At 46.2% G+C, this 15,515-nt stretch overlaps 1 protein-coding gene across 9 annotated transcripts in view; it reads left to right on the top strand.

Moving 5' to 3' along the window:
- Nucleotides 1-15,515, top strand: part of LOC125723960 (NACHT, LRR and PYD domains-containing protein 12-like) — a 61,598-nt gene that overhangs the window by 39,426 nt on the left and 6,657 nt on the right. For 8 of the 9 annotated variants that reach the window (XM_049000743.1, XM_049000744.1, XM_049000739.1 and 5 more), the window contains 3 exons: nucleotides 8,279-8,452; nucleotides 9,268-9,441; nucleotides 11,660-11,833. In XM_049000743.1, coding sequence (XP_048856700.1) covers nucleotides 8,279-8,452; nucleotides 9,268-9,441; nucleotides 11,660-11,833 — 522 coding nt within the window. The remainder of the gene's footprint in view (nucleotides 1-8,278; nucleotides 8,453-9,267; nucleotides 9,442-11,659; nucleotides 11,834-15,515) is intronic. The other variant, XM_049000746.1, reaches the window with a different exon arrangement.

Here is a 15,515-nt window from a genome sequence, read left to right as displayed (position 1 = left end):
CAGGGATCACATCTACACTGGGCCCAGAATGTTGCTGGCGGTGTGTTAACATGCACCAGGAACAGGGATCACGTCTACAACGGGCCCAGAATGTTGCTGGCGGTGTGTTAACATGCACCAGACACAGGGATCACATCTACACTGGGCCCAGAATGTTGCTGGCGGTGTGTTAACATGCACCAGGAACAGGGATCACGTCTACAACGGGCCCAGAATGTTGCTGGCGGTGTGTTAACATGCACCAGGCACAGGGATCACATCTACACCGGGCCCATAATGCCGCTGGCGGTGTGTTAACACGCACCAGGAACAGGGATCACGTCTACAACGGGCCCAGAATGTTGCTGGAGGTGTGTTAACATGCACCAGGCACAGGGATCACATCTACACTGGGCCCAGAATGTTGCTGGCGGTGTGTTAACATGCACCAGGCACAGGGATCACATCTACACCGGGCCCATAATGCCGCTGGCGGAGTGTTAAAACGCACCAGGCACAGAGATCACATCTACACCGGGCCCATAATGCAGCTGGCGGAGTGTTAAAACACACCAGGCACAGAGATCACATCTACACCGGGCCCAGTATGCCGCTGGCGGAGTGTTAACACGCACCAGACACAGGGATCACATCTACACCGGGCCCAGAATGCCGCTGGCGGGGTGTTAACACGCACCAGGAACAGGGATCACGTCTACAACGGGCCCAGAATGTTGCTGGCGGTGTGTTAACATGCACCAGACACAGGGATCACATCTACACCGGGCCCAGTATGCCGCTGCCGGAGTGTTAACACGCACCAGGAACAGGGATCACATCTACACTGGGCCCAGAATGTTGCTGGCGGTGTGTTAACATGCACCAGGAACAGGGATCACGTCTACAACGGGCCCAGAATGTTGCTGGCGGTGTGTTAACATGCACCAGGCACAGGGATCACATCTACACCGGGCCCATAATGCCGCTGGCGGTGTGTTAACACGCACCAGGAACAGGGATCACGTCTACAACGGGCCCAGAATGTTGCTGGAGGTGTGTTAACATGCACCAGGCACAGGGATCACATCTACACTGGGCCCAGAATGTTGCTGGCGGTGTGTTAACATGCACCAGGCACAGGGATCACATCTACACCGGGCCCATAATGCCGCTGGCGGAGTGTTAAAACGCACCAGGCACAGAGATCACATCTACACCGGGCCCATAATGCAGCTGGCGGAGTGTTAAAACGCACCAGGCACAGAGATCACATCTACACCGGGCCCAGTATGCCGCTGGCGGAGTGTTAACACGCACCAGACACAGGGATCACATCTACACCGGGCCCAGAATGCCGCTGGCGGGGTGTTAACACGCACCAGGAACAGGGATCACGTCTACAACGGGCCCAGAATGTTGCTGGCGGTGTGTTAACATGCACCAGACACAGGGATCACATCTACACTGGGCCCAGAATGTTGCTGGCGGTGTGTTAACATGCACCAGACACAGGGATCACATCTACACTGGGCCCAGAATGTTGCTGGCAGTGTGTTAACATGCACCAGGCACAGGGATCACATCTACACCGGGCCCATAATGCAGCTGGCGGAGTGTTAAAACGCACCAGGCACAGAGATCACATCTACACCGGGCCCAGTATGCCGCTGCCGGAGTGTTAACACGCACCAGGAACAGGGATCACATCTACACTGGGCCCAGAATGTTGCTGGCGGTGTGTTAACATGCACCAGGAACAGGGATCACGTCTACAACGGGCCCAGAATGTTGCTGGCGGTGTGTTAACATGCACCAGGCACAGGGATCACATCTACACCGGGCCCATAATGCCGCTGGCGGTGTGTTAACACGCACCAGGAACAGGGATCACGTCTACAACGGGCCCAGAATGTTGCTGGAGGTGTGTTAACATGCACCAGGCACAGGGATCACATCTACACTGGGCCCAGAATGTTGCTGGCGGTGTGTTAACATGCACCAGGCACAGGGATCACATCTACACCGGGCCCATAATGCCGCTGGCGGAGTGTTAAAACGCACCAGGCACAGAGATCACATCTACACCGGGCCCAGTATGCCGCTGCCGGAGTGTTAACACGCACCAGGAACAGGGATCACGTCTACAACGGGCCCAGAATGTTGCTGGCGGTGTGTTAACATGCACCAGACACAGGGATCACATCTACACTGGGCCCAGAATGTTGCTGGCGGTGTGTTAACATGCACCAGACACAGGGATCACGTCTACAACGGGCCCAGAATGTTGCTGGCGGTGTGTTAACATGCACTGGGCACAGGGATCACATCTACACCGGGCCCATAATGCCGCTGGCGGTGTGTTAACACGCACCAGGAACAGGGATCACGTCTACAACGGGCCCAGAATGTTGCTGGCGGTGTGTTAACATGCACCAGGCACAGAGATCACATCTACACCGGGCCCAGAATGCCGCTGGTGGGGTGTTAAAATGCACCAGACACAGAGATCACATCTACACCGGGCCCAGAATGCGGCTGGCGGGATGTTAACACGGACCAGACACAGGGATCACATCTACAACGGGCCAAGAATGTCGCTAGCGGAGTGTTAACATGCACTAGCACAGGGATGACATCTACAACGGGCCCAGAATGCCCCTGGTGGAGTGTTAACACGCACCAGACACAGGGATCACATCTAAAACGGGCCCAGAATGCGGCTGGCGGGGTGTTAACACGCACCAGGCACAGGGATCACATCTACAACGGAACAAGAACATCAAGTAGACTGTAGAAACATATGCCTTTTTAGATCCAGGAAGCACTGCTACTTTCTGCACTGAAGACCTGATGTACAGTCTTAAAGTACGTGGAAAGAAAACAAGCTTCTTACTGTGCACAATGGGACAACAGAAGAAGACCCAAGGACATATATTAACAGATCTAGAAGTGTGTGCATTAGAAGGAAACACATACATCGATCTTCCAAAGGTGCTGACACAGAAACAAATTCCTGTGAAAAAAGGTAACATTCCTAAACAGCATGATCTAAATAAGTGGCCTTATCTGTGTGAGGTGCATTTACCACACATTGAAGCAGATGTTGGACTGTTAATAGGCATGGATGCTTATAAAGCAATGGAACCATGGAAAGTGGTGAACAGTAGGGGTGACGGACCATATGCAGTGCAGACAGTACTAGGCTGGATTGTGAATGGGCCAAATCAAGAGAACACAAGCGTGAGTCCCAATGCTTTGCACAGATGCTCAGTGAATCGGATAATGGTAGAGACTATTGAAGACTTGATAGTTCAACAGTTTAACACAGATTTTCCCGAGCGGAGATATGAGGACAAGACAGAAATGTCACAGGAAGATCATCGATTCATGCAATTAGTAACAAAATCAATACAGTTCAAGGACGGACATTACCATATAGGGTTGCCTTTGAAAGATGAAAGTATTCATGTACCAAATAATAGATGTGTAGCAATGCAAAGGCTATCAAGCCTGAAAAGAAAGCTCACAGTTAATCCACAGTTTCACCATGATTATTCAGAATTTATGGACAGTATGCTTGTAAAGGGATATGCTGAAAGAGTACCAGAGAAGGAGTTGCATGAAGACAGAAGGGTGTGGTATATCCCACACCATGGGGTTTATCACCCTAAGAAGAATAAGATAAGAGTGGTTTTTGACTGCAATGCATCTTACCAAGGATTTTCACTGAACGGTCAGTTACTTCAGGGGCCCAACCTTACAAATACTCTGCTTGGAGTCTTGAACAGATTTCGCAGACATCCAATTGGCATAATGGCGGACATTGAATCAATGTTTTACCAGATTCGGGTTCAAAAGAAGGATGTGGATCTTCTTAGGTTTTTGTGGTGGCCTTAGGCAGTCTGAAAAAGGAGGCAGTTGATTATCGGATGTGTGTTCACATATTTGGTGCTACCTCCTCTCCAAGCTGCTCATGCTATGCTCTTAGAAGAATAGTGGAGGATCGACAAGATAATACAACAGATAAAGCAGCTCAGATACTCTTAAATAGCTTTTATGTGGATAGTTTCAGTGGAGACAGAACAAGAAGCAGTCATACTGGCCAGGGACCTGAAAGTTCTCTGTAGCAAGGGTGGATTTCATTTGACGAAGTGGATGGGCAATTCGAGGGCCATTCTGTCATCTATTCCTGAGGAAGAACGAGCCACAGAAGTGAAGAATCTCGATTTGGACAAAGAGTTACCTACTGAACGGGCTTTAGGGGTGGCTTGGTGTACTGAAAATGACACCCTCACATTTAAGATTAACGTGCAAATCAAAGCTCCTACAAGAAGAGGTATCTTGTCTGGAGTTGGTTCTGTATATGATCCCCTTGGATTTTTAGCACCCTTTGTACTGTTAGCGAAATTGCTATTAAAAGACCTCTGCAAAACCGGGATAGGTTGGGATGAGGAAATCACAGAAAAGCACATGAAACGGTGGACAAAGTGGACAGTTGATCTGCAGAAACTTTCCACCTTTAAGGTGCTAAGATGTTTTAAGTCCGCAAGGTTTGGACCTATCAAGACCGCACAGCTGCATAATTTTTCAGACGCCAGCGAGGACGGCTATGGGACGGTGACTTACCTTGTGTTAACCAACGGACTGGAACAGAAGACTTGTTTGTTTGTGATGGCAAAGTCCAGAGTGGCACCACTCAAACAAATAATTATACCAAGAATGGAACTGACAGCAGCAACTGTGGCAGTCAAGATGGACAGAATGTTGAGACAGGAACTGGATATGCAACTGGAGGAATCATTGTTTTGGACAGACAGTCAGTCTGTCTTGAAATACATTGAAAACGATGCAGCCCGATACAAGACGTTTGTGACCAATCGAGTGTCATACATAAGGGAGGCCTCTAAGCCATCACAGTGGAGGTTTGTGAATTCGTCAGAAAACCCAGCAGATCATGCTTCAAGGGGTTTGACGGCAGAAAACCTTATGAAATGTGAAAATTGGATTAAGGGACCTCCATTCCTCCTGAAATCGTGTAAGGAGTGGCCGATTAGAAGAAATCAAAGTTCAATGTCAGAAGATGAGTTGGAGATGAAAAGAAATGTTGTGTCTAGTGTCATCATGACTCAAGAAGATGAAGATGCTCTAGGAAAGCTCATTGCATATTATTCCGATTGGCATCGTCTAAAAAAGGCAGTAGCATGGCTCACTCATATTAAAAGGATGATACTGTGCTTGAGCCATAAAAGGTCAGAACTACGAAGGACCCTTAACATAGCAGATGACAAACATGAAGGACAGCAAAGTGTCATGAAACATGAAATGATGAGGTTAAGGAAAGTCTTTGCAGGCACTTCAATCAGCATACAAGATTTGAACAATGCAGAACTGGATCTGATTCGCCACAGTCAACGGCTGAAATATAGAGAAGAGATTAGAATGTTAATACAGGGAAAGAACCAAGTTAAAAAGGGCAGCCATATTTACAAGATGGATCCTTATCTTGATAACGGAGTATTGAGAGTTGGAGGAGACTAAGCATCCAGCTATACTGCACAAAGACCTCAAGATTTCCACTCTTATTCTTCAACATACTCACCAACAAGTTGGGCACTGTGGACGGAATCATGTCCTGGCGCGGCTTAGACAAAGGTATTGGATACCGCAAGCAAATTCTGCCATAAGAAAAATATTATTAGATTGCTACACCTGTCGTAGATTGCATGCAAGGGCTGGTGAACAAAGGATGGCAGATTTGCCTGCAGAAAGGCTAACCCCAGACAAACCACCATTTACGTACGTGGGTGTTGACTACTTTGGACCATTCCAAGTTAAAAGAGGACGTTCCATAGTTAAAAGATATGGCGTTCTGTTTACTTGTTTAACTATTAGAGCAGTCCATATAGAAGTTGCACACTCTCTGGACACCGATGCATGCATCAATGTCTTGCGTCGTTTCATCAGTAGGAGAGGACAAGTGTCCGTTATCAGGTCAGATAACGGAACAAATTTCATTGGTACTGAAAGAGAATTGCGTGAAGCAATACAGAAAATGAATGAGTCCAAGATCAAAGAAGAAATGTTGAAAAGAGAAATTGAGTGGATCTTTAATCCACCTGGCGCGTCTCATCAAGGAGGTGTCTGGGAACGCCAGATTAGGACAGTGAGGAAAGTACTTGGTGCTCTTTTGAAGCAACAAGTACTGGATGATGATGGCTTGCACACACTGTTGTGTGAAGTAGAGTCCATAATCTACAGTAGACCGTTAACGAAGATGTCAGATGATCCATGTGATCTTGAAGCACTCACTCCAAATCATCTATTACTGATGAAAATAAACCCTGTAATACCACCAGGAGTCTTTGAGAAATGTGATGTATATGGAAGAAGGCGTTGGAGACAAGTACAGTACCTGTCTGACCTGTTCTGGCGCAGATGGACCACAGAATACTTACCCCTGCTACAAGAACATCAGCGCTGGTCCAAACTGAAAAGAAACTTTGCAGTGAACGACATTGTGATGATTGTGGATCCTTCAGGTCCACGAAGCTCATGGATGATAGGCCGTATCATCAAGACCATGCCGGATTATAAAGGCAATGTTCGGAGTGTGCAAGTTCAAACGAAAGGCAGTGTTCTTGAAAGACCTGTGACCAAGTTATGTTTATTGCAGGAAGCAGTGTAAATGATTGTATGCTAGAATACTAGCCCAGTTTAAATAGACTGTGATGTCAATTATAGTTTAAATGGCGTTCTAATGATTGCTTAATTGATGGCTCTATTTGATAAGTAAGTAATAAGTAATTGATGTAGTTCCCCTGCCTACACAATTAGGGGCCGGATATGTTAGAGCCATAGTATAGGTAACAGAATATATTGACTGTTTATTTGTAATGTGGAATTTCACTTTAAGATTGTTTGCCGGATATGAAGAACTGTCTGACGTCACGAGTTAAGTATCGTAAAGCTCAGTAGTGCTGTATGGGACTGAGGGCGCAACAGTCTTTGAACGTGGCTAAAGGATATTGTGTTAATATTGGAAGAACTTTTAAGTTGTACTGTTACGTTTATATACTAAAGAGTTCAGAAGTTAAACGAAGTCTCGCATCAATTACTTTATTCTCTCAGAAAGATGTTCGCGGAATATTAGAACAGCACTAACATATGATAATCAGTTTTTTTATTATTTCATGCACTTATTATTATCAGTTATTGTGAGGGGGCACTCCCCCTAGAAGACAAAGAGGTGAGAGGCCCCTGTGAGGGACGGGCCCCTACAGAGAACATGGGTGGTTTTCTTTTTTTTAAATGTTTGTAAAGCACTTTGTAAACCCTCTGGTTAAAACAAGCTATACAGTATAAATAATGATTAATGATTGATTGATTCAGATAGATGAGAGAGAGAGAGAGAGAGAGAGAGAGAGAGAGAGAGAGAGACAAAGGGATGGGAAGCTCAAGATTCCCAGCAGAAAGTTCTATTTGAATGGCTGACATTCTGGCTGCTGACTCACAGATAGAAGCTGGTGATGTGACAATACTGAACTTACAGGAATGGCGAAGGCACAGTTACTGTAAGGGACAATGCTGGTGAAATTTTGCACTATAAGAGCAATGTTTCTGTTTTACTGCTTCAGAATCTTAGGCTAGAGGGGTGAACTAAAAGCAAATCATGAATCCTTCTGTTATCTTGCTTTGTACATAGCCTAAGCGCGTTTCTCCAGCAAAGGCGATAATCGCTGGTTAATCACTGTCAGATATCAACACCGGGATACTTGTCTGATTACGCTGATTACCGATAATATCCTCATATCACTCAGACCTAATTGGTGATTTGACATGATCCCAGGCAACAATACAGGCAAAAAGGATTTTACTCATGTGATCAGGAATCCAAGTGCCAGTTGCTGCTGCATTATCTGCTGGGGACGTTCACATCTCCTCTTTTCAGTGATACGTGTCGAGTGTAGGGACACCTGGCAGAGAGATGGCTAAGGACTGCACTGGAAGCTCTGGTCTGACTGTTATGGGAGGGTTCACATCCATCTTCCTGTATTCCTATATATTCTGTGATTTTTGGCTGTAGCTTGCTTTTACCTCTAGTTTTGAGCTACAAATGCACTGACTCACAATTAGTATTCATATGACTGCAGCAAATTGTCCGGATGCACAGAACATTCTGCAGACTACAAATCATTTGTGCTGATAATTATATTAAAAACAAATGCTTATTCTGATGTTTGTATTTAGCTAAAGTGTAGGATGTGTATATGTCTGAGTCTTAAAGTGTTTTCTGTTCCAGGCTGAACAGCTGTGATCTCATAGATGAACACTGTGAAGTGTTGACTTCAGCTCTAAGATTAAACCCCTCACCCCTGAGAGAGCTGGACCTGAGCAACAATGACCTGCAGGATTCAGGAGTGAAGCTGCTCTCTGCTGGACTGGGGGATTCACACTGTAAATTGGAGATACTGAGGTTAGTATTACTGGGTATTCTACACTGTAAACTGGATAATACTGAGGTCAGTATTACTGGGTATTCCACACTGTAAATGGGAGATACTGAGGTCAGTATTACTGGGTATTTCACACTGTAAATGGGAGATACTGAGGTCAATATTACTGTGTATTCTACACTGTAAACTGAAGATACTAAGGTCAGTATTACTGGGTATTCCACACTGTAAATGGGAGATAGTGAGGTCAGTATTACTGGGTATTCCAAACTGTAAACTGGAGATACTGAGGTCACTATTACTGGGTATTCCAAACTGTAAACTGGAGATATTGAGGTCAGTATTACTGGGTATTCCACACTGCACACTGAAGATATTAAGGTCAGTATCACTGGGTATTCCACACTGCAAACTGATGATACTGAGGTCAATATTACTGGGTATTCCACACTGCACACTGAAGATATTAAGGTCAGTATCACTGGGTATTCCACACTGCAAACTGATGATACTGAGGTCAATATTACTGGGTATTCCACACTGTAAACTGAAGATACTGAGGTCAGTATTACTGGGTATTCCACACTGCAAACTGAAGATACTGAGGTCAGTATTACTGGTTATTCCACACTGCAAACCGAAGATACTGAGTTCATTATTTCTGGGTATTGGCTAAGGAATAGCTAATTAGCTAAGGAAAAGGGAGGAGGGGGGCTGCTTTCTCTTAGACACTTAATTGCATGTCTTGACATATTTATTGGAAGAGTCACATTTATTTAATCCCTGTAATGGTGAGGTAATATTCATTGGGCAGTTTCTGTCTGTCTTTCTGCAGGCTGTCAGTTTGCAGAGTCGCAGAAGAAGGCTGTTCTTCCCTGGCTTCAGCTCTGACGTTAAACCCCTCACACCTGAGAGAGCTGGACCTGAGCTACAATCACCCAGGAGACTCAGGAGTGAAGCTGCTCTCTGCTGTACTGGAGGATCCCAGCTGTAAACTGGAGAAGCTGCAGTGAGTACAGAATATGCATTTTACAAAAAACAAACTGGACACCAAGATAACCCACAATGCATTTCAGCAGTTACAGAATAAACAAACACAAACAGCTTCTTTTTTCTTCTCCTACTTCCTCATATACCACAATCTTATCAGCCCTCGATCCATGTTAGAAATAATTAAGCAGTGAAACAGGAAACATCCATTCAACCATATAATCCATGCAAAACATTTGTGTAGGTTAGCAAAGTTAATGGTACTGTTAGAGTATTATAAAAATATAATGGACAGCAATCAGAATCGGGATGATTGTTAAAATGACTTTTAGTAAATTGTTTTCTAAAATTCTTTATATTATGGGGCCTCATGTATAAACAGTGCGTACGCATGAAAATGTTGCGTACGTCCGTTTCCACGCTCACGTCGAGATGTATAAAAACGAAACTTGGCTTACCGCTACGCACATTCTCACAGCAGCTCCACACATGGCGTATGCACATTTCTGCTCGGTTTTGTACACGGACGGCTCCCAGTGGTAAGTCATTGCTACTGTGGTTTCCCTTTTTAAACTCACAATCATGACGCTGACTTTATCCAATACCATCCATCCATCCATCCATTATCCTCCGCTTATCCGGGGTCGGGTCGCGGGGGCAGCAGTCTCAGCAGGGAAGCCCAGACTTCCCTCTCCCCGGCCACTTCATCCAGCTCCTCTGGGGGGATCCCGAGGCGTTCCCAGGCCAGCCAGGAGACATAGTCTCTCCAGCGTGTCCTGGGTCTTCCCCGGGGTCTCCCCCCAGTGGGACATGCCCGGAACACCTCCCCAGGGAGGCGTCCCGGAGGCATCCGAATCAGATGCCCGAGCCACCTCATCTGGCTCCTCTCGATGCGGAGGAGCAGCGGCTCTACTCTGAGTCCCTCCCGAATGACTGAACTCCTCACCCTATCTCTAAGGGAGAGCCCAGCCACCCTGCGGAGGAAACTCATTTCGGCCGCTTGTACCCGCGATCTCGTTCTTTCGGTCACTGCCCATAGCTCATGACCATAGGTAAGGGTAGGAACGTAGATCGACTGGTAAATCGAGAGCTTCGCCTTTTGGCTCAGCTCTCTCTTCACCATGACAGACCGATGCAGCGCCCGCATGACTGCTGACGCTGCACCGATCCGCCTGTCGACCTCCCGTTCCATCGTTCCCCCACTCGTGAACAAGATCCCGAGATATTTAAACTCCTCCACTTTGGGGGAGGACCCCATCCCCAACCCGGAGAGAGCATTCTACCCTTTTCCGGCTGAGAACCATGGTCTCGGATTTGGAGGTGCTGATTCTCATCCCAGCCGCTTCACACTCGGCTGCGAACTGCCCCAGTGAGAGCTGAAGGTCACGGTCCGATGAGGCCAACAGAACCACATCATCCGCAAAAAGCAGAGACCTAATCCTGAGGTCACCGAACCGGACACCCTCAACGCCCTACTTGTTATTCATCTGCGCCCTACTTGTTATTCATAAACATGCAAGTTATTCAAACAAATATGCTATGAGAAAAACTTATCCGCGCTGACAACGGCGTCCCCCTCACCCGATAAAGTGAGAGACCGGGGATTCCGCTCCCTCCGCCTGTGCTGTTAAGACTCTTACGGTGAGCGGCCACTCGTTTTGTCACGTCGACTTTAATGTCGGACCACTTCTTTTTAATTTCGGCCACCGTGCGAATAGATAAAAACACTTTTAACTGACTCCGCCACGTTCTGCCGCTCCGTCAGCTTTAGTGCTGATGCCACTGCGTAAACCACCAAATAATATCACTTTTCTTTTCTCGATTTCTGTTAACATGACCTCCACTTCGCACGCGCTGAAATACTTAATTTTCCCATGTGGTTTATCCATTGTTGTTTAAGAAAAACAGAACAAAACGGGTATTTAAATACAGATTTACATATGCAAATATGCACAATCATGGGCGGGTCGGGGGGTGGCTGTGGGCACATTCACGTACGTAAAATTTCGCACTCATTGGGATTTATAAAGGGAATGTGCGTCGATCTGTGCTTACGCAGTTTTATGCATCTGGAGTTTTTTCTTGCTTTCGCACATTCCTAGTTTTGTCCGTACTCCATGTTTTAGTGTGAATTTTACACACGTCGTTATACATGAGGCCCCAGGTCCCTATTCTCTTCATTTAAATACAGGGCTGCAGTATAAAAAGTGGATTTAAAAGTTGTACACTTTCCTAAGGGTGGACCGGTGTGAACTCACCGAGAAATGCTGTGAGGTGCTGGCTTCAGCTCTCAGATCAAACTCCTCACCCCTGAGAGAGCTGGACCTGAGCAACAATGACCTGCAGGATTCAGGAGTGAAGCTGCTCTCTGCTGGACTGGGGGATTCACACTGTAAACTGGAGATACTGAGGTAAGTTTTACTGGGAATTCCAAACTGTAAATGGGAGATACCGAGGTGAATATTACTGGGTATTCCACACTGTACGCTGGAGATACTAAGTTGGAAAATAACAAATGATTTCAAAATAAAGCAGGAGTATCTAAGTCTACAGGTTGAGTTAAAATACAATATTAGACTCTCTAAGAGGAATGTCGAAAGAAAATAGCATTGGATGCTAAGCATGACAATGAAAGTTTCTTCCAATATTTTAACTCCAAAAGAGCTCTAAAAGCTGAAATCACTCATCTGCAGGATAGTAAGGGCCTTATAATTGAACATGAATATTGATATAGTAAATTAGTTTAATGATTATTTTACATGGGTGTTCACAGTATAGGACACGGTTAACTTACCACCATTTAGTACAAGTACAGCATCTATAACCAATATATATCGCCCTCCACAATTATCGGCAGCCCTTGTAAAGATTTGTAAAAAGGGTTAGAAAAAAATCCACCTTTTGGTGAAGTAGCTTCATCTCACACTGAAAAAATGAGAAAAATCCAACCTTTCATTGCAATAAATTTATTCAAAGAAAAACAAAAATCCTTCATTAAGAAAGTTATTTTCAGAAAACATATGAGCCACAATTATTGGCCGCCCAGCATTTAATACTTTGCACAGCCTCCCTTTGCCAGTTTAACAGCACTGAGTCTCCTATAACATTTTATAAGGTTGGAGAATACAGAGCAGGACACCTGACTCAATTCCTCTTTACAGAATCTCTCCTGATCACCCAGGGTCCTAGACCCCCTCTTGTGTACTCTCCTCTTCAGCTCAGCCCGCAAGTTTCCAGGGGACTGAGGTGACCATGGCAGGAGCTTGATTCTATGACCATTCTTATGTTGATTTGGACATGTGCTTAGGATCACTGTCCTGCTGGAAGATCCAATGGAGGCCCAGTCTTAGTTTCCTGGCAGAGGCAGCCAAATTTTGATTTAAAATATCCTGGTATTTCATGGAGTCCATTATGCCATGTGCCCTAACGAGGTTTCCAGGGCCTTTGGAGGAAAAACAGCCCCACAACATCACAGAGCCTCCATCATATTTTACAGTTGGGATAAGGTTCCTTTCATTCTGCCATCCTTCCTTTCATGCCAAACCCACCTTATGTTTATTGCCAAAAAGCTCCATTTTTGTTTAATCAGACTATCGAATTTGATTCCAGGCAAAGTTGTAGTAATGTTTTGCAAACTCCAGGCACTTACATGTTAAGTAACTGACAGAAAAGGCTTCTTTCTGTCATACTGAACTTTTCAAAAAACCTTTTAACATGGAGTCTGATGGTTTTTTCAGAGACGTGGTAACCCCAAGATTTTACTTTGTCTTGTAATGAACCAACAATCATCCTCCAGGCAGGTTTGTAACAGTTTCAGTTGATGTCCACTTTTTAATTATTGCCCTAAGAGTAGAAATGGGCATTTTAAGGCGAGTAGCTATTTTTTAATACCCATTCCCTGACTTACGAAGGTCAGCACACTTCTCCCTCATTTGGTCTGTATGTTCTCTTATCTTTCCCATGTTGTTGGGTGGCCTCTGTGTCTCCTCATGTTTGTACCCCAGTTAATCAGGAAGTCATGGATTACAGCTTGAAGGTTCCTATTCACTCAACTCAAAGATGTACAATTTAAAGGGGCAACATGCTTCAGTTACATTGTGTTCACTATAATTTGCAGGGGTGTCAATAATCGTGGCTCATGTGTTTTTGTTAAAAATGATTATTTCTTGATGAAGGACTTGTTTTTTTTCGATTAAATTTATTTCAGTGAAATGTTGGATTTTTTTCAGTGTGAGGTGAAGCTACTTCACAAAAAGTGTTTGTTTTCTTACCCGTTTTACAAAGGGGTGCCAATAATTGCGGAGGTCATGTATGTACAACTGAGGCTGATTTGGTACTAAGCCTAGCTAAAGCTGCAGGGATTTTAGGAACTGTAGCAGCTTGGATCGAAAACTGGTTAATAGACAGGTGGCAGCGGGTAGTTATTAGAGGCACAATGTCGCAGTGGGCCTGTGTTCATAGTGGGGTACCGCAAGGTTCAATTTTAGGACCATTATTGTTCCTAATTTACATTAATGATATTGACACCAATACATACAGTAAACCGGTTAGATTTACAGATGACACCAAGGTGGGCCGTGTAGCAGATACTGATATAGCAGCACAGAGGCTACAATGGGATCGTGATTTAATTAGTGTGTGAGAGCGTCTGCGACAGGGTATGCTTGTGGGAGAATGTATGCGACATGGTACGCGTGTGTGAGAGCGTCTGTTAGAGGATACGCGTGTACGAGTGCATCTGCGACAGGATACGCGTCTGGGAGAGCGTCTGCGACAGGTTAAGCTTGTGGGAGAACGTCTATGACAGGTTATGCGTGTGTGAGAGCGTCTGCGACAGGGTCCGCGTGTGCGAGAGCATCTGCGACAGGTTAGGCGTGTGTGAGAGCATCTGCGACAGGGTATGCAAGTGCATTGGGGATGTCACCGTCTCCAAGAACATCACCACACGCTCCAACCGGAAGCCCTGGACGACTACGGAGGTACGCACGCTGCTGAGAGCCCGTGACACCGCCTTCAAATCAGGTGACCAGGCTGCCCTGAGATTAGCAAGGGCCAACCTGTCCAGTGCCATCAGAGCGGCGAAGCGTGCCCACGCCCAGATACTACACAGCCACTTCAAAGACACTGGGGATGTTCGACGCATGTGGCAGGGCATCCAGGCCATCACCAACTACAGGGCATCTCCACCTGCCTGTGACGGTGAGGCCTCCCTTCCAGACGTGCTGAATAGCTTCTACGCACGGTTTGAAGCCCAAAACATCATGGCAGTGAGGAAGTCCATCCCACCTCCCAGTGACCAGGTGCTCTGTCTGACTGTGGCTGATGTGAGGAAAACTCTGCTTAGAGTCAACCCGCGGAAAGCTGCTGGACCAGACAACATCCCTGGTTGTATGCTCACAGTATGTGCAGAACAGCTGGCTGATGTCCTCACAAACATCTCTCTGAGCACCACAGTCATCCCAACATGCTTCAAAACCGCCACCATCATCCCCATGCTAAAGAAGTCTTCAGTGTCCTGCCTCAATGACTATCGCCCCGTTGCACTCACGCCCATCATCATGAAGTGCTTCGAGAGGCTCGTCATGAGGCACATCAAGTGCCTACTGCCACCCTCACTGGACCCCCTGCAGTTTGCATACCGTCCCAACCGCTCTACGGATGACGCCATCACCACCACCCTTCATCTGGCCCTCACCCATCTAGATAAAAAGGACACTTATGTTAGAATGCTGTTCATAGACTTCAGTTCAGCATTCAACACCATCGTTCCTCAGCATCTGATCGGGAAGCTGAGACTGCTGGGCTTAAACACCTCTCTCTGTAACTGGGTCCTGGACTTCCTGACTGGGAGACCTCAGTCAGTCAGGATCGGGAGCGACATCTCCAGCACCATCACGCTGAACACGGGAGCCCCCCAGGGCTGTGTGCTCAGCCCTCTACTTTTCACACTGCTGACCCATGACTGTGCAGCAATGCACAGCTCAAACCACATAATAAAGTTCGCCGATGATACAACTGTGGTGGGTCTGATCAACGGGAAAGATCAGGAAACCTACAGAGAGGAGGTGCGACAGCTGACGGACTGGTGCAGAG

The sequence above is a fragment of the Brienomyrus brachyistius genome, unplaced genomic scaffold (assembly GCF_023856365.1).
Source record: "Brienomyrus brachyistius isolate T26 unplaced genomic scaffold, BBRACH_0.4 scaffold53, whole genome shotgun sequence".
Classification (NCBI taxonomy): Eukaryota; Metazoa; Chordata; class Actinopteri; order Osteoglossiformes; family Mormyridae; genus Brienomyrus; species Brienomyrus brachyistius.
This window is presented reverse-complemented; position numbering and strand designations above follow the sequence as displayed.